This window comes from Saccopteryx leptura, chromosome 7 (genome assembly GCF_036850995.1).
Source record: "Saccopteryx leptura isolate mSacLep1 chromosome 7, mSacLep1_pri_phased_curated, whole genome shotgun sequence".
Lineage (NCBI taxonomy): Eukaryota > Metazoa > Chordata > Mammalia > Chiroptera > Emballonuridae > Saccopteryx > Saccopteryx leptura.
This window is the reverse complement of record NC_089509.1, coordinates 118,294,861-118,311,955: the sequence shown is the minus strand read 5'-3', so window position 1 is coordinate 118,311,955 and position 17,095 is coordinate 118,294,861. Positions and strand designations below refer to the sequence as shown.

Genomic DNA, 17,095 nt, shown 5'->3' with positions numbered 1-17,095 from the left:
CCTCCGGGGACACGGGGAAGAGGTGGGATGTGAACACCGAGGCTCGGAGGGTGGGCATCTCACTGACATGCCTCTCCTCCTTCCCCAGGGGAGCGGAGGGACCGCAGGCGTCCCGGGAGAGCGCGGCAGAACCGGTCCCCTGGGAAGAAAGGTTTGTCATGATGAAGGAAGGCTGAGCCTGTTTCCTGGGGGGGGTCAAGCCCGGGGTGGCTCCCAGGCGGCCCCTCCCTCATTTGCCAAATTGCCCACCGGCTTAGTTTGCATGTCCTTTCGCCTCCCCTCTGGTCTTTCCCACCCTGGGCTCCCCTGGAGAGAGTCCGCTTGGCTGGCAGGATCCCTGTCCCTTCCTGGAGGGTGGGCTGGCTTCCTTGTAGCCGGGACCCGCCCGCAGCTGCAGGTGGTCTGACCTGCTTGGGCCGTGGCGCGGGACCCCCTTCAGCGTGCTCACAGCCATCAGGACAGACGGGGCATCAGACACCCTCAGGATGGCGCAGGCACACGCTGGTCAGATCCTGGCGGTGCACAGCTGCTCTGCCGGCTGCATCAGGCTGACCCAAGAGCCCTGGCCTGTCTGAGTGCCAGCAGCTCGCTCATTCCTCCAGGGCCCTCTGAGGACCTGCTTGCTATAAGCCCGGAGAAAAGCCACTACTTATCGTCACCATTTCGAAAGGAATGTGTTCTTGTGAACCCCGAATTTTCATGATGCTTCTTGTTGAATTCAGTGTCCACGGACTCTCCTGGCTTCTTTCTTGATTCTCTCTCTCTCTCTCTCTCTCTCTCTCTCTCTGTCACGGTCACGAAAAGAACAAACATTACCCACCCCCACGCCCCAGGATTCTTTCTCAGGGCTTCACTCATGAACCTTGCAATCGAGGAAACCATTTTTAATCAAATCTGGAAGGTGAACTTGGCATGGGCGTCACCTAGGACGACAGGGCTGGGAGTCACTTTCCCACCGGGTCTCGACCCTCAGGGGTCTCAGCCTTCTGTTTCTCCTGCGCAGGGCGAGCCTGGAGAACCGGGGCCGAAGGGAGGACTCGGGAACCGGGGGCCCCGCGGGGAGACGGTAAGATCAGAGCACGTGGCTGGGGCTCTCGGCCGATACATCCAGGACGCGGGGAGGGGAGACGGGGTCTCGTGCTGGGCTCGCCTTTCTCGGGGCAAGTTAGGTTCCTCCTGAATAGAAGTCAGATGAGAGGTGCTTCTCCCATCATGGGGACGTGACTGAAAGAGTGAAACCTGCAGCTTCAGGTCAGCAAGTGAATGTCAGAATGCGCTTTGTTTCACTGGGAGAGGCCAAGTGGGGAAAGACTTGTTTTTCCCATAGTTTTTTGAGGGGAGGGGTGATTTGAAAGTGTCGGCTTCCTGAAGCTCCAAACACCCTCGTCTTCAGTCTTACGAGTGCTTTGGGCGCTGACGCGACAGAGCTTTTCTGCAAAGAAATCGAGGTCCTTGGGTTAAAATGGAATTGGGTTTGGTGAGGTCTCAGCCCAGATTAAAACGCTTTCCTTTGAATGATACATTCCAGGAATAGAAACGATTACCTTGATAACTCCCTCTTTTTTTTTTTTTAAATGTTATTTTAAATGATCTAACTACCCACTCACAATAATCTGGGAGGATACTGTATTTCCTCATGGATAAGATGCTCCCGTGTATCAGAAGCACCTTAATTTTGAGGCCTGAAATTTGAAAAAAAAAAAAAAGTTACATAAAGTTATTGAACTCAAGTTTTATTCATCATAAAATTTATACCACTCCTCATCACTGTCAAAACTCCCTTCCATGAGCTGTGTCTTCAACAATGAGCGCAAAAACAAGCGCGAAAATGTGGGAAATGCAAGTAAAAAAGTCTACAACCACTGGATAAGACGCACCCAGTTTTTAGACCCCAAATTTTTCCAAAAAAGGTGCATCTTATACATGGGGAAATATGGTCTATTTCTATACAAAATAAAATCTACAGAACATTGGGAATTTTTCTAAACTAAGTCAGTCAACCTAAAAACTATATAAACCGAGTGGGTTGATCTGACTTATAAGCCTAATGCTTTAAAATATTTTTCTTGTGTACGTCACTTCTCTACAGCTACCTGAAGTTTTTTTTTTTTGTTTTTGTTTTTTTAAATCCATTCTTGTTCATCATTGTTTCAAAAACAGAGGGGCGGGGGAAATCAAACTTAAAATGTCTTCAAACCATTGAAGACAATCTCTTCCTGATTCTGTTTCCATCTGCCGGAGGGCAGTGGCTCTTTAGCTGTTGATGCGCGTTGAGAGCCGTGAATGAGCTAAGCCGCACGTTCCCTGTATGTTTTAGAGACATTGCCGCTCATTTCACACAAATTCTGCTGGTGCTTTTGAAGTAACTGAGCCCAGTTCTGAAAGGCCCCCGTGAGACAGACGGTGACAGGGACAGATGGAGAGTCCCGCGAGGGGGTGTTTGGGAAGAAGGAAGTCTCAGGGCATGACCTGCGTGGTGGGAAGGGGCGCGGGGGAGGGAATGAGGGACTGAGTCTGAATGAGGGTTTGGGTCTGAAGTAGAATCAAAGCCTCACAGATGCACAGAGTCAGGGTGACTGACCTTCCAGCGTCCTTCTAACTCTTAAGATTCCCAGGTTCAAGGAATCTTTGATTCCATCTCCAAGGGCCGGTGTCTTTACCAACAGCTGGTGGTAATCCTTCAAGTTGGCAGTCCACCAGTACCACTGGCCGAAGGAGTCCTTTACGCCCACCCTCCTACAGACACGGTCTGATTTACCCCCTGGAGGAGGATGGGGCAGGAACAGGACCTCTTTTTCGATCCAGGAACATTTCAGGGACCCGGGGCCCCTCTGCTCAGGGCTGTAGACAGAGGTGGGTGCGGCGTGCCCAGCACGGCGGGCCCGCGGTGACGCTTTCTTTCCGCAATCAGGGAGATGACGGGCGAGACGGCATCGGCGGTGAAGGGCGCAAGGGCAAAAAGGTGTGTGCTCCCACCGTGCTGCGCGTCCAGGGGACCCCCGCTCAGAATCCCACCGTCCTGCCGGGAACGTTTGTCTCGTGATGACGCGATGGACGCGTATATTATTTTTCTGCTCCGGGATTAATTTATTTTAGATGAATTGAAAGGGAGATCGAATCATAAGTCATTTATTTATCTTTTTTTTTTTTTAGGGCGAAAGAGGATTTCCTGGGTACCCAGGTCCGAAGGTAAATATTCCTCTGGTGGTAAAAAAAAAAAACCCCACAAAAAAATAAAACATCACCATTGTTTTAGGGTGAGTCTGGTGTGTCCATGAGCTGCAGAGAGAGTCACTTGGTTCTGGTCTTGGGTCAGCCACTTACGAACCGAGTGACCTTGGGGAAGGCCCCACTCTCTCTAAGAGGCTCCTTCATCTGGCAAACGGAGGTGACGACATGCACTTGTCACGGTGCATGACACGGCACCGCCGTAAAATACTCTGTAAACCTTAAAATGCTCTGTCCACATGGTCTTCTCATAACTGGTTCAGTGAACCAGGGCTGAGTCTGCCAACAGCACCAAGGCACTAGGGACCCGGAGGAAACGCCGGTCAAAGTTAGCCCGGTGGCCGCCCTGGGAAGTGAGGTCCGGGTGCCCCCCAACCAGACACCGTGGGCTCGACCTTCCGTTCCAGAGCTTCACGTGCCGCGTCCTGGCTCTCTTCTCAGGGTGCCTCTGGCGAACCGGGCGGAGGGGGTGCAGCAGGACCCAAAGGCATCCGGGGCCGAAGGGTGAGTGTGCCGGCGCCGTGGCTGCAGCGGGAACGAGGACACGCGTGGTAGGGTGACCGGACCCTCCTGCTCTCCCCGCTTCTGTGAACATTATCTTCCCACACCTGCAACCTGGCCGGCCGTCGTGTGGGGCGCAAGGGAAGGAATCCTGGAGGCCAGAGTTTTCAGGACCCCCTGGGGCTGTGTCTGTGTGTTTTGTTTTTTATGGGGAGGCCCCAAAAGCCCCTCCCTCTAACACATCTCAAGGGTCACTGGTCCACGGTCCACTCCCAGCATGGCGCCAGGGGACTCGAGTGTCAGAAGCAGTAATGTCAGAAGTCTGTGTGGTCAGAGTTGGTCTTGCCCACCGGACGGTGAAGCAGAGGGTTCTGTGAGGTGCATGCCGTGCTCGTGAGGGTCCCGGGCTCAGACCACGGGCTCCTGGCCTCCCACGCCGCCTGGACGGTGAAGCAGAGGGTTCTGTGGGGTGCATGCCGTGCTCATGAGGGTCCCGGGCTCAGAGGCGAGCCGGGCTCAGACCACGGGCTCCTGGCCTCCCACGCCGCCTGGACGGCTCTTCCCCACACCACTGCTCCTTCCTTCTGCATTACCCTCTCCTGTGGATGTCTGCTCACCCTCTTAACACTGCACTGAATCTCGACGGGGAAGAGTTTCCCAACAGTTGTTTTTAGCATAAAGTATAGTTAAAAATCACTGTAACTGTCCTGTGAATCTGCTCAGTGAAGACGGTCAAATTAGACTTACTACTCACGGTGGGGTTTAAAAACATTGGCTCGGTCACCTCGCCAAACAGTGGTCTCACTCACGGTCAGTTACTGGTTTCCTGTGCATCCACGGGTAGCTTCCCCTGGTGGTTCTTAACCTTCAGGAGAGTGTAGGAGGGGGAGGCACACCTCAGCTCTGTGAAAGCTGCTTGTCCCTACGTGGGGACGTTGGAGACACGAGAAAGTGAGACCTTTCTCGCGGTGACGCTGGGTTAGAACACCTCTACCAGCCTTTCCAGCTGCAGGCATTGTGCATTTTCTTTCTTTCGCCACAATTGAGCAGCGCTCGTTCTGTCCCTTGCAGGGAAATTCAGGACCTCCGGGAGCAGCTGGACAGAAGGGAGACCCTGGTTACCCAGGACCACCTGTAAGTACCAACCGATTCCGATCCGGCTGCCCGTGGGCTGGGTGCCTTACACAGGGTCCCTGAAAACTCTCCACCGTCTCCTCCTCACGGGGAAGGGGCGCTGCATCTCTGCTCTTCTTTTTGCTTGTGTGCTTTTAACCACTCTTCTCCTGCTGCCACAAGGGGGAAAAGAGCTGTCGACCACGTGGCACTCTACTGTCGTCTAGGGCGTGATGCAATTTCCTTCTGTAATTCCCTGCTGTGGTTTCCTTGTTTGAGGCTTGCATAGGGGGCAGAGAAGAGACCACAGCTCAGTAGCTCTCGATTGCATCTTGTGGGAGGACGACAGTTACGGTCAGACCTCGGTTTGGGGACTGCATCGTTGGGTCTGTACCACCCCCCTTAGCAAAGCAAGCTACTGACTCGTGACCAGAACCCGTTCCTCTCCTGGCCGCCTTGAGCCTGGAGGGCGCCCCTCTGTACCCCTCCCCATAAAAACCTCCTCATTACTAGCTGCTTTGTTTCCTTACTTGAACTTCCCCCTCTACTGTCTCCTGACACCGGAAGTAATGAGGTTCGAGGAAGAATGGGACAAGAACTCAGGAATGGAAAGTCCCACCTTAGAGAAAAGGTTAATTCAGGACTGAGACGGGGTGAACCCTGGAGAAGAAGGTTGAGTGAGTCAGGTGTTCAACTGTCTGAAGCATTGAACGGGTGATCAATATGTCAGGGACGCCCGCCCGAGTGGTCCCCCGGGGCGACCGCCTGACCATCAGGGTGGACACATTGCCGGGATGAGATACCGAGGGCCGCTGAGGGCCCCTCCCTGAGTAGAACCAGCCAGAGCGCGTTCGACCTGGAGCTGACGGTCAGCTAAGTGACTGTCCTCCTGTGACCGGGTGGACGGAGCCAGCAGGTGGAAGGAGCTTTTCTTCTCTCGGGAAGAGTAGTGTTGGCCTCACACTCAAATGTGGATTTGCAGCGAGCCTTTGGGTGTTCAGGGTGTGGAGTCCTTCACCTCACAGGGGACACACGTTTTATCCTCCAAGTCTCCCCCCCGTTGCTCTTTGAGCAGCGAAGTCAAATTCCTAAGGAGAGTCAGGCCAGCCAAGGTCCACCTCTGCTTCTTCCGCCACACTTCTGTGGGCCCGGGGACTGTCCCCTGTGGTGTACACCCCACCCGTCAGCCCCTCCGTCCTTGTTTTTCAGGGCACCAAAGGCAACAGAGGCGACTCGATCGATGTAAGTTGCATGCGTGTGGCACAAATCATGGCCCGTAAGTCCTTTGTCTGCTGTCCTCACGCCTTCTTCTTTCCTTCCTGTCACAGCAATGTGCCCTCATCCAGAGCATCAAAGACAAATGCCGTAAGTACATGACTGTCTCCGTCGGTGACGTGTTCTCATGTGTGCATGTGACATAAAGCCAGAATAAGTATCCACTGTAACATGGACAAAGGATTGTTTGCCAAATGAGGGTATGTGAGTAACATCCATTTGTCAAAGTTACCCTGGGGTAGGAGTCCTTGAGGATTAACTCCAAAGGAGGGGACAGATTGTAGCATAAGACACTCTGGGTCTCTTAACAATCTGCCGTGCTGCCTCCTGAGAGAGTTGAAACTGTTTACGCAGGGCGGCAGTGTTCTGGTGATGAATAGCATGAGACTGAATCGCTTGATATATCATGGTTGCTCCAATAATCTTGTTTTGAGTACTTGATCAGCAAGGGCATGCCCTGGTGCTAAAGCTCCAGGGAGCATAGAATGAGCTCCAAGATGCCCTATAAAATTTTTACCCGGTGGATGTGACGTTCTCTTTCCTCTGTTTCCTTCCCAGCTTGCTGCTATGGTAAGTTGATCCGGTTGTGTGACCTCCTTCTGGAAGGAAGAAGGCCCCCTTTTCCCAGTAAGTAAAGCCTGTCTTTGAAACCCCCACCCACCCCCACCCCTCCCCAGGACCCCTGGAATGCCCTGTCTTCCCGACGGAGCTGGCCTTCGCTCTGGACACCTCGGAGGGGGTCACCCAGGACACGTTCAGCCGGATGAGGGACGTGGTCTTGAAGATCGTGGGCGACCTGACCATTGCAGAGAGCAACTGCCCGCGGGGGGCCCGCGTGGCCGTGGTCACCTATAACAACGAGGTGACCACAGAGATCCGGTTTGCCGACTCCAAGAAGAAGTCTGTCCTCCTGGATAGGATCAAGAACCTGCAGGTGGCCCTGACATCCAAGCAGCAGAGCCTGGAGGCCGCCATGTCGTTCGTGGCCAGGAACACATTTAAGCGCGTGAGGAACGGGTTCCTGATGCGGAAGGTGGCTGTCTTCTTCAGCAACAAGCCCACGAGGATGTCCGCCCAGCTCAGGGAAGCCGTGCTGAAGCTGTCGGACGCCGGGATCACGCCCCTGTTCCTCACCAGCCAGGAGGACCGGCAGCTGGTCAATGCTTTGCAGGTCCGTGCCCTGCGCCCTGGTGACGCCTCCTGCTCCCCTTCTCGGGCACACCCGGGCCCTCCAGGAAGTGCCCATGACCCAGAGTTCCTAGAAGGTCCTGGAGGAGGTGGTCTGACTCCAGCCTCTGGCTTTGGCACTAGATCCAAGGGCACGTCCTCACGTGGGGGAAGAGACTCTCCCAGGGTGACCCGGGAGGTCTCCCGTCTCTTAGTGAGGTCCCCAAACATCTGTGACTGCAACGCCCTCGCGTTCAAACCTTATTGCACCCGACTGGCACCCAAGGGTTCTCCTGGGGCGGGGAGAAGTGCTCCCTGTTATTTGCTTAAACAACTTGTTTAGTTGTATCTCTTCATCCATTAATATTCACGGAGTGCACATTCTGGGCTGACGGTTCAAGAGGGGTGGGTGACGGCCAGAAGGGAGAGGGGGACCAGGCGTGAGGAGGCCTGAGCTCCATGGCCGGTCTGCCCACCATCTAGCCTTGAGTCTCTCATGTGACGTGGGCGCGTCACCTCCCCCCTCTGTGGCTCTGATGTCTCACCTGTACAGGACGAGGCGGGGCTGAGACGGGCTCCAACGCTGTTCCTTCCAAACTGGATCGTCTCTGGTTCTCCCGCCGCCTAGGTCAGCGGGAGGCAGCGCTGGTCATCGCCGCCGTTTCTCAGGGTCAATTCTGCCAAACCTCAGGCCAGTTAGAGCGCAGAGCACTGTGTAGGCTGGGGAACTCCCCTCGGGCCACCAGCCACAGGCTCTTGTCCGGGGCACACGGTGTGAGCTGAGTGACTCACAGCCACCCGAGTCTCAGCAACATTGTTTCAGCAAGTTGGAAAGATGAGTGAGGCATTCATTAGTTGAGCTTTATTGTTCACTAAATAGATGCTTAGAGAGGGTGTGCTCTGATGGGCAGGGGTTTTAAGTCTCTTGGCAATGATTTAATGACTTGTTTTTGTCATGAAATCCCTTTCCAGACCTGGGGGGGGGGGAGAGAGAGAGAGAGAGAGAGAGAGAGAGAGAAAGAGGGAGAGAGGGAGGAATGGAGTTAACATTTGCCCATTGTTATTATTGTCATCACTAAAAATAATGTCATTGTTTAAGCTCCCACTGTCTCAGAGAGGCTACACCAGGCCCTTCACAAACTCAATCCTTCAAACAGAACTCTGTACAGAACTTACCACTATCCCATTCTACAGCCAAGGAGACTGAGCCCCAGAGAGGTTAATAACTTGGCTGCGGGTCCCGCAGGAAGTCAGGGGTGGGATTGACACCCCAGCTCATCTCGGTGGAAGAAAACCTATGTTTTCCTATTAAACTCAGTGCCTCCCCTCACACTCCCTCTGGAAAAAAAACGAGGAGCTATCGATCAGATGGGAAATTCATTTTACGGACGTGACTCCGGTTTATTCCTTGGCTGTCTCTTGCAAGTAGTTACTGGCCGTGACTATTCCGACTCAGCGTGTCCTTTTGTTTGAACCAGATCAATAACACGGCAGTGGGCCACGCGCTTGTCCTGCCCGCCCGGAGGGACCTCACGGACTTCTTGAAGAACGTCCTGACTTGTCACGTTTGCTTGGGTAAGGTGCCTCGCCAGCGGGCACATCTGTCATGCGGCCACTGCAGAACGTACTGTCCGCGGGGGGGACGTTGGAGCCAATAGTCGTCATCTGTGGGAAGGGCTTGGGTGAAAGGAAGATTCATTAGCCTGGTATTTGCAGTGTAGACATGACATAGTCATTTACCTAAAGTAGGAACCCCCAAACAGAGCTCCCCTTAGGTAGGGAATGATGAGTTTTGTAGATAATGAAGGAGAAAGTGGCTCTGCTTACAATTTGCTCTTGGAGCCCAGATTTTAATTATCTGGCTTTGGGACTTTCTAGAATACAGATCCCTTTCCTTCTCTGTCTTTCCATTCCCTTCCCTTCCCTTCCTTCCTGTCCCTTCCCCTCCCTCCCTCCCTCCCTCCCTCCCTCCCTCCCTCTTTCCCAACTTCCTCCCTCCCTCCCTCCCTCCTTCCTTCCTTCCTTCCTTCCTTCCTTCCTTCCTTCCTTCCTTCCTTCCTTCCTTCCTTCCTTCCTCTCCCCTTCTTCCCTCCTTGCCTCCCTCCCTCCCTCTTTCCCTCCCTCCCTCCCTTCTTCCCTCCCTCTTTCCCAACTTCCTTCCTTCCTTCCTTCCTTCCCTCCTTGCCTCCCTCCCTTCCTCCCTCCCTCCCTCCCTCCCTCCCTCCCTCCCTCCTTCCCTCCCTCCCTCCTTTCCTTCTCTCATTCCTCTTTAATACCAATGCCACAGTATACTAACAGAGTTTTGGCTTACTGACTGTTTTATTCAGTAACGGTCCTATGACGAGAACGGAAATCTGACAGTGTTGACAGATGTAAATAGGTTCCTCTGTTCTGTGACAGTTTTGGCTGCCCAGGGCCCTGGCGGACTGATGTGTCCCCATCTTGCTGCGGGAGTCATAGTAACGGTCCGCCATGCTTCTTTCTAGACATCTGCAACATTGACCCGTCCTGTGGCTTTGGCAACTGGAGGCCCTCCTTCAGGGACAGGCGCGCGGCCGGCAGTGACATGGACATGGACATGGCCTTCGTCCTGGACAGCTCCGAGTCCACCACTCTGTTCCAGTTCAACGAGATGAAGAAGTACATCGGGTACCTGGTCAGACAGCTGGACCTGAGCCCCGACCCCCAGGCCTCCCAGCACTTGGCCAGAGTGGCCGTGCTGCAGCAGGCGCCCTACGAGTCCGTGGGGGACGCCGGCGTGCCGCCCGTGCGGGTGGACGTCTCCCTGACCAACTACACCTCCAAGGAGAAGCTGCTGGACGTCCTGAGCAACGGGATGGCCCAGCTGCAGGGCACCGGGGACTTGGGCCGGGCCATCGACTACACCGTGGAGCGCGTCTTTGAGAGCGCGCCCAACCCCCGGGACCTGAAGCTCGTGGTTCTGATGCTGACGGGGGCGGTGCAGGGGCGGCAGCTGCAGGAGGCCCAGAGAGCCGTCCTGCAGGCCAAGTGCAAGGGCTACTTCTTCGTGATCCTGGGCATCGGCCGGAAGGTCAACGTCAAGGAGGTGTACAGCTTCGCCAGCGAGCCGAACGACGTCTTCTTCAAACTGGTGGACAAGTCCGCCGAGCTCGGCGAGGAGCCCCTCCTGCGCTTCGGGAGGCTGCTCCCGTCCTTCGTCAACAGTGAGTCCCGCGTCAGGCGCCCTGGACCCGGCCGGGATTTCTTCCAGTCCGCTCCCTGGGGCTCTCAGGGAGGCTGTGGGCGGGGGTGTGGGAGAGCACAGGCGTGGGTAAACTCAGCTAGTGTGTCCAGGGAGACTTGTTCGTTCATTCAACAAGTAGGTGTCAACACCCGCCCTGCCCCGGGCACACCTTGAGCCGTCAGGGTCGGCAGTGACGGGACACACAGACGGGAACCCTGTCCCTGCTCACTTGTTCACTCAGCCAGATTCGACGGGGCGCCTCCCCAGCCACAGACAGTGGTCCCCGAGAACTGGCAGTCCAGGCGGGCAGATGGGCCAGGGACCCGTTTATCATGCACGGTGTAATTGGCTGGCACGCCGCAGAGAGGTGTGCGTCCTGATGGGGCACCGGGGGAGCTTCGGCAAGGGGTCGCGCCGACCTGGGCTGGGCCTCCAGCCACACACGTGGGCATCCTCGGGTCTTTGCTGACGTGGCCTCCCCCACAGGGCTCTCCGTCTATGCCTTAGCAGCAAAAACCCACGCTCGTCTTCAAAACCTGCCTCTGGTCTCCCCGGCTCGCCCATGAGTGCTCTCTATTTCCACACCTTGCTTCTCATTCTCTGAGCGCTACCCCTCCCCCCACATCTGTTACACGACCCATTGGTCACCCATGTACGGATCTGTGGTCCCAGTTGACCGCATGGTCCTTGGAGAACTGTTTCATTCATCCCTCTGTCCCCCTGAGTCTGGCCCAGGGTACGACCCAGCCCGGTCACAGGAAGGGATTTCACAAAGGGGACAGGCGTGTGAAGTAGGAACACACAGGTGTATGTGAGAATTCATTGCTCCAGGGAAAGGGGAGGTCCGTGAGAACACCGTCTGCGTGGGTGAGGCGTGTGGCCCCAAATTTTTAGGGAAGAAAATATAAAGCAAAGGTAAGGCGGTGAGTTTTCCCAAGGGCCCTATTCCCTGGGGGCTGGAGACAAGAGTTGTGTTAAACTCAGCATTGACACAACAAAGTAATTCGGTTGTCATTTGATGTTCAAGAGCTCAGAACTTCTTAAACTCCACACTTGAGTTTTCTTTTATTTCTGTCTTTCCTTCGCACTGAAGAAATATTGTCTTTAACTGAATCACCCTAACATTGCCAAATAGAAGATATTGGCTTCTGATGTTTTATAGATCAAGTACCATTGGACTTAATGTTTAAAATCAGGGGGACTTAGCTTGTCTGGAAAACTTAATTCAACAGATATTTAGGTGATTCATTTTAAATCACTAGCAGATTAATTTTAATTTGCAAGGGATTCACATCCACCTAAAGATATACATATGTTTTTTTTTTTTTCTATTTCTCTCTAGGTGAAAATGCTTTTTACTTGTCACCAGAGATTAGGAAACAGTGTGATTGGTTCCAAGGGGATCAACCAGCAAAGAATCATGTGAAATTTGGCCACAAAGAAGTGTAAGTGATTATAATAATTGTTCTATAAATTGCAATGCTAGAGGAGATGCAGAGGCCCTCCAGTGCCTCACTTTATGGGGCCAGGACACCGGAATCCAGAAAATGTGACATCCCAAAGGTCACGTTTGGGACATTCTTACAGAAGAAACTGTTGTATCTGTTAGTTTTTGCTGTATAACAAACAACCCCAACCTTTGAGGCTTAAAAACAACTACTTACCTAACTTGCATTTCTGGGGGTTGGCAATTTTTGCCTGGGCTCAGCTGGGCAGTTCTTCTGGCCTCCACTGGGGCTCACTTCGATATCTGTGGTCGGCCACGCGCCAGCTGTGGGCTGGTGTTCTGGGCTGGTCTCAGCTGGACGGCTCAGCTCTGCTCCGTGGGCCTCTCGTCCTCCAGTCACCGAGCCTGGGTTTGTCTACAAGGCGACCGGGCGGGTTTCAGTGAGAGACGGCAGACGTGGCGAGGCCTCTTGGGGCCGAGGCTGGGACTGGCCCATTGTTACCTCTGCCACTCTCTACTGGTCAAAGCACAAAGGATGCTGGGCGCTTGGCACGTGCTCAGGGACCTTATGCCAGCTCCATCTGTGGTGCCAACTCCAGGAACAGACGGGACAGCAGTGTGACCATGTGACAGAGACCCAGGCAAGGGGGGACACGGTGTCAGAAACTGAGCACAGGCAATGTGCCGCCCATCCGTACCCCTCAAGGGTGCCGCAGCTTGCCATGCTCGGGGAGGTGAGGTTCTGACTGGTGCACCCAGACGAGCTGCGGATTTGAATTATCCTGGAAAAATGAATGTCTGGCTGACCCCTGGCTGACCTCCAGGGTGGGGGAGAGAGGCCCACCCCTCCCCCACCCCGTCACCCCTCAGTCCTTCTGCTCTCGCCTCTGTCCTCAGAGGGACGCCACACATCTCGGCCTCGTTAGTGGAGAGTCATCGGTGAAGCCGCCGTGGCCCTTTTCCGGGGCCGTGAGACCGGTCCTGTGGGCCTCCGTTCAAGGGTTCTTTCCTCCCAGCCTTGTGTTATCTTTGTAATCCCTCTACAACATCCCCTGAAGTTGGCTCAACCAACTTATCTCGGAAAACAGAAGAAGCAAACCCGGTGTCTGCATTTGTACGATATCGACTTGAAAATGTCCTGCCTCCGAGGACACAGGGCAGGATCTATCCCTAAAACCAGGAGTGTCCACGTCAGGGCGAGAAGGGAACGAAGGCTGTGCCGTTGTACTTACTCACGCGGCTGTTCTCTCTAGGGCTTCAGATAAATCAAGTTACTGTAAAAATGAAACACACACACACACACACACACACACACACACACACAAATTAATACAAACAGAAACACACATTAAGCCCCAGGAGGGAAAGGACACGCTGACTTTCTCATTGCCCAGCTCAACACAGCGTTCTGCTGAGGGGACACTTTCTTAGGACGAGAGTAGCGATTAACTGATTATTTTCGTTAACCATCAGAATAATTATCATCATTTCAACATTTGTTGTCTCTTTACCGTCTCCTGGCTTTTACTGCTTAAGCTGAAGGTGAGATGTCAGATGTATTTGTTTGTAGTACAATATAAGTTTTTATTTTAAATGATTCTGTTATTTCGGACGCTGTTCAATATGTTTTCTGTGGCACAGACCCTATAAAGGTGCAATGTAGTTCTTATTACGTGCAGAAAGACTTACCGCGTGCATTTTGAATAAGACAGCAAGTTTTTGCATAGCTCACTAGGTATGTCTTTGTCCATTCCAGAGAGCGGGGAAAAAAAAGGATAGATGGGTCAAAGCAATGTTTTGTTTTTTTGACAGAAACACTCCGAATAATGTTACTTCAAGTCCTACATCCAAACCGGTGATCACAGCGAAGCCGGTGGCCACCACAGAACCGGTGACAACCACCACCACCACCACCACCACCACCACCAGCACCAAACCAGTGACGACGGTCAACCTGCCGGCCACCAAGCAGGCTGCGGCAAAGCCGGCCACCTCGCGACCCGTGGCTGCAAGGCCGGTGCCTGCCAAGCCCGAGGCCACGAAGATGCCCGTGGCCAGACCCGCAGCGACCGCGAAGCCGGTGGCCGTGAAGCCTGCATCAGCAAGGCCAGCGGCTGCAAGGACCCCCACCGCTGCCAAGCCCGTGGCCCCAAAGCCCGAGGCTCCCAAGGCCCAGGCAGCTAGACCGGCGGCCGCCACCAAGCCAGTCCCTGCTAAGCCCGTGGGTAAGAAAGTTGCGGTTCGGGCTGTCGCCTTGTGACCGCCTCCTCTTTTCCTGTGTCCGGGGCATGTCCCTCAAAGCCCGTTTCCAGGAGCAGCCCAGATGCAGTCATTGATCTGGGAGGCATGCACCTGGGTGATCTGTACATCTGATAGGGGCTGATCGGAGCGTGGACTTGTCCAGATGTTGCCTTTTTTCTCTATGAGAAAGCACTCTTTCTCTTATCCCGTGAGAGGCCGGTGGGCTCCATACAAAGGGCAGGCGAACGGGCCCTCCCAGTTTCCCCCACGCCCTGCCCGAGCCTCACACCCTGCTCCTCCTCTCTGGGTCGTCTGCAGGCGGGCATGGCCCTTCTCTCCTGGAAACCCAGTGTCTTAAGCGAAAGGGATGAGTTCAGTGGGGCTCTACCCCCTACTTAGGAAATGAGCAAGAGAGAAAAAAAACCCACCCGCTGTCGGCTCTTGGGGCCGTGGGCTGTGCGTGGGTTCTGGGACCACATCCGCCTCCTGTAGAGTGCCACGCCAGCGTCCCCACGGAGGTTCGTTATTGCAGACATTGTCCCGCTGCGAAGCACATACCGAGAGAACGGTGGCCCCCCGCTGCATGCGGTGGGGGGACCAGGTGTTTAGTCCCCAAACCCAGACAATCAGCCTCCCCTGTACGCCGTGCTAGCCCCTGTCCCCGGGAGAGACAGGTCCCAGACCGGATTAGAGAGCAAGGGGTCTGTGGACTCAGTGAGACCCGGCATGTGTTATTTTTACTTCTGCCTCACAGAAGATGCTAGAAAGATTCTGTAGAGCATCACAAACTGACAGGAAGGTGAAGGCGGGGCGTCTGTGCTCTTAAAAACTCACCGCGGTTGGGGTTGGTTGTCCTCATTGTAAGAACTGAGAGGACGCAGAGGTTCCTTCCCAAGAGTTTCACGCCATGCCCTGACGTCCCACGACTTCGTCTACTTTAAACCGGGGAGTAAGAGGGGGGCTCATTCAGGATTGAACACCCTACTTCAGATTAGCAGCCTGGATTATGAATTTCCAAAGGAATCCCTTAATCAGAGAGAGTTTCTATAGGAGAAAGATGGAGTTATGTGCCTTGTGGATGAATAACAGGGGTTTTTAATGGCTAAGACTCGGGTCACATTTCAGCTACGCGGGTGAGGTTAGAAGAGTCCTATCTCCCGGGGACCTTGAGCAAGACATCGGTTCCCTGTCTCCCCCCGGTCTGTGGTCAGCTGTCTCCTGATTGACGTCCTTCAGCTTTTGTCTCTCTCCTGCATGTCTCCGCCGTGGGGAGGGGGTTTTCTGTGCGTCTCCACATTGCGCCGTGGTCTCTCTTTCAGCCAAGGTTTCCCGAGAGGTCCAGGTGTCCGAGGTCACCGAGAACAGCGCCAAACTCCGCTGGGATAGGCTGGAGCCCCCGGGTTCTTATTTTTATGACCTCACCGTCACCTCAGCCCATGACCAGTCCCTGGTGCTCAAGCAGAACCTCACGGTCACAGACCGCGTCATCGGGGGCCTGCGCGCCGGGCAGACGTACCACGTGACGGTGCTCTGCTACCTGCGGTCACAGGTCAGGGCCGTCTACCAAGGCAGTTTCAGTACAAGTAAGTACACCGGTCAGTTTCAGAAAAGCCACTACCTGACTCCTACGGGGACTGCATAGGGGACGCAGAGGGAGCAACCCTTAGTCGTCGAATCGGTTCTGAAATCACCAGGTTTTCACAAAATCCTGGGTGTCTGGGTTGCACCCAGGTTTATAAACGAATAGAAGGGAAGATGGGCTCCTCGTGAGCTGCTGTCCCGCCTGGGGGCCCGGGGCCACGTGGTGGAGGAGCCCAGACCCATCTGGCCTGGGTGCTGTCCCTTCCCAGGGAGAAAGAACTGTGCCCGTGTCCTCTGACTGGGGCCCAACTGGCCGCCCCATCCGGGCTTCAGAGGCGAGTTTCCATGTTCAGTGAACAGAAAACACCACCGAGGGTCATTGGCTCCTTAGGGAGTCACCGAGGCGTCCACAAGGGGCCACAGGGCGTCCATGGCCACTGCAGAAAGGGACACTAGACCTTCCCTCCCCTGTCCCAGCATGCTCGGGCTCTGTCCCCTGCCCTGTGTCACTTCCCTGCCACAGGGTGTCCATGGCCACTGCAGAAAGGGACACTAGACCTTCCCTCCCCTGTCCCAGCATGCTCGGGCTCTGTCCCCTGCCCTCTGTCACTTCCCCGCCACAGGGTGTCCATGGCCACTGCAGAAAGGGACACCGAACTTCCCTCCCCTGTCCCAGCATGCTCGGGCTCTGTCCCCTGCCCTGTGTCACTTCCCCGCCACAGGGTGTCCATGGCCACTGCAGAAAGGGACACTAGACCTTCCCTCCCCTGTCCCAGCATGCTCGGGCTCTGTCCCCTGCCCTCTGTCACTTCCCCGCCACAGGGTGTCCATGGCCACTGCAGAAGGGGACACTAGACCTTCCCTCCCCTGTCCCAGCATGCTCGGGCTCTGTCCCCTGCCCTCTGTCACTTCCCCGCCACAGGGTGTCCATGGCCACTGCAGAAAGGGACACCGAACTTCCCTCCCCTGTCCCAGCATGCTCGGGCTCTGTCCCCTGCCCTGTGTCACTTCCCCACCACAGGGTGTCCATGGCCACTGCAGAAAGGGACACCGAACTTCCCTCCCCTGTCCCAGCATGCTCGGGCTCTGTCCCCTGCCCTCTGTCACTTCCCCGCCACAGGGTGTCCATGGCCACTGCAGAAGGGGACACTAGACCTTCCCTCCCCTGTCCCAGCATGCTCGGGCTCTGTCCCCTGCCCTCTGTCACTTCCCCACCACAGGGTGTCCATGGCCACTGCAGAAAGGGACACCAGAACTTCCCTCCCCTGTCCCAGCATGCTCGGGCTCTGTCCCCTGCCCTCTGTCGCTTCCCCGTCCCCTCTGCTGCTCCTCGGGGC

General features: G+C 55.1%; 1 protein-coding gene across 2 annotated transcripts in view; it reads left to right on the top strand.

The window, feature by feature from the left end:
* COL6A3 (collagen type VI alpha 3 chain) overlaps positions 1–17,095 on the top strand; it is a 75,523-nt gene that overhangs the window by 48,047 nt on the left and 10,381 nt on the right. For both annotated transcript variants that reach the window (XM_066344972.1, XM_066344971.1), the window contains 15 exons: positions 89–151; positions 1,004–1,066; positions 2,912–2,962; positions 3,154–3,189; positions 3,670–3,732; positions 4,801–4,863; positions 6,052–6,084; positions 6,171–6,207; positions 6,676–6,687; positions 6,795–7,288; positions 8,763–8,859; positions 9,771–10,469; positions 11,832–11,934; positions 13,749–14,161; positions 15,497–15,760. In XM_066344972.1, coding sequence (XP_066201069.1) covers positions 89–151; positions 1,004–1,066; positions 2,912–2,962; positions 3,154–3,189; positions 3,670–3,732; positions 4,801–4,863; positions 6,052–6,084; positions 6,171–6,207; positions 6,676–6,687; positions 6,795–7,288; positions 8,763–8,859; positions 9,771–10,469; positions 11,832–11,934; positions 13,749–14,161; positions 15,497–15,760 — 2,491 coding nt within the window. The remainder of the gene's footprint in view (positions 1–88; positions 152–1,003; positions 1,067–2,911; positions 2,963–3,153; positions 3,190–3,669; positions 3,733–4,800; positions 4,864–6,051; positions 6,085–6,170; positions 6,208–6,675; positions 6,688–6,794; positions 7,289–8,762; positions 8,860–9,770; positions 10,470–11,831; positions 11,935–13,748; positions 14,162–15,496; positions 15,761–17,095) is intronic.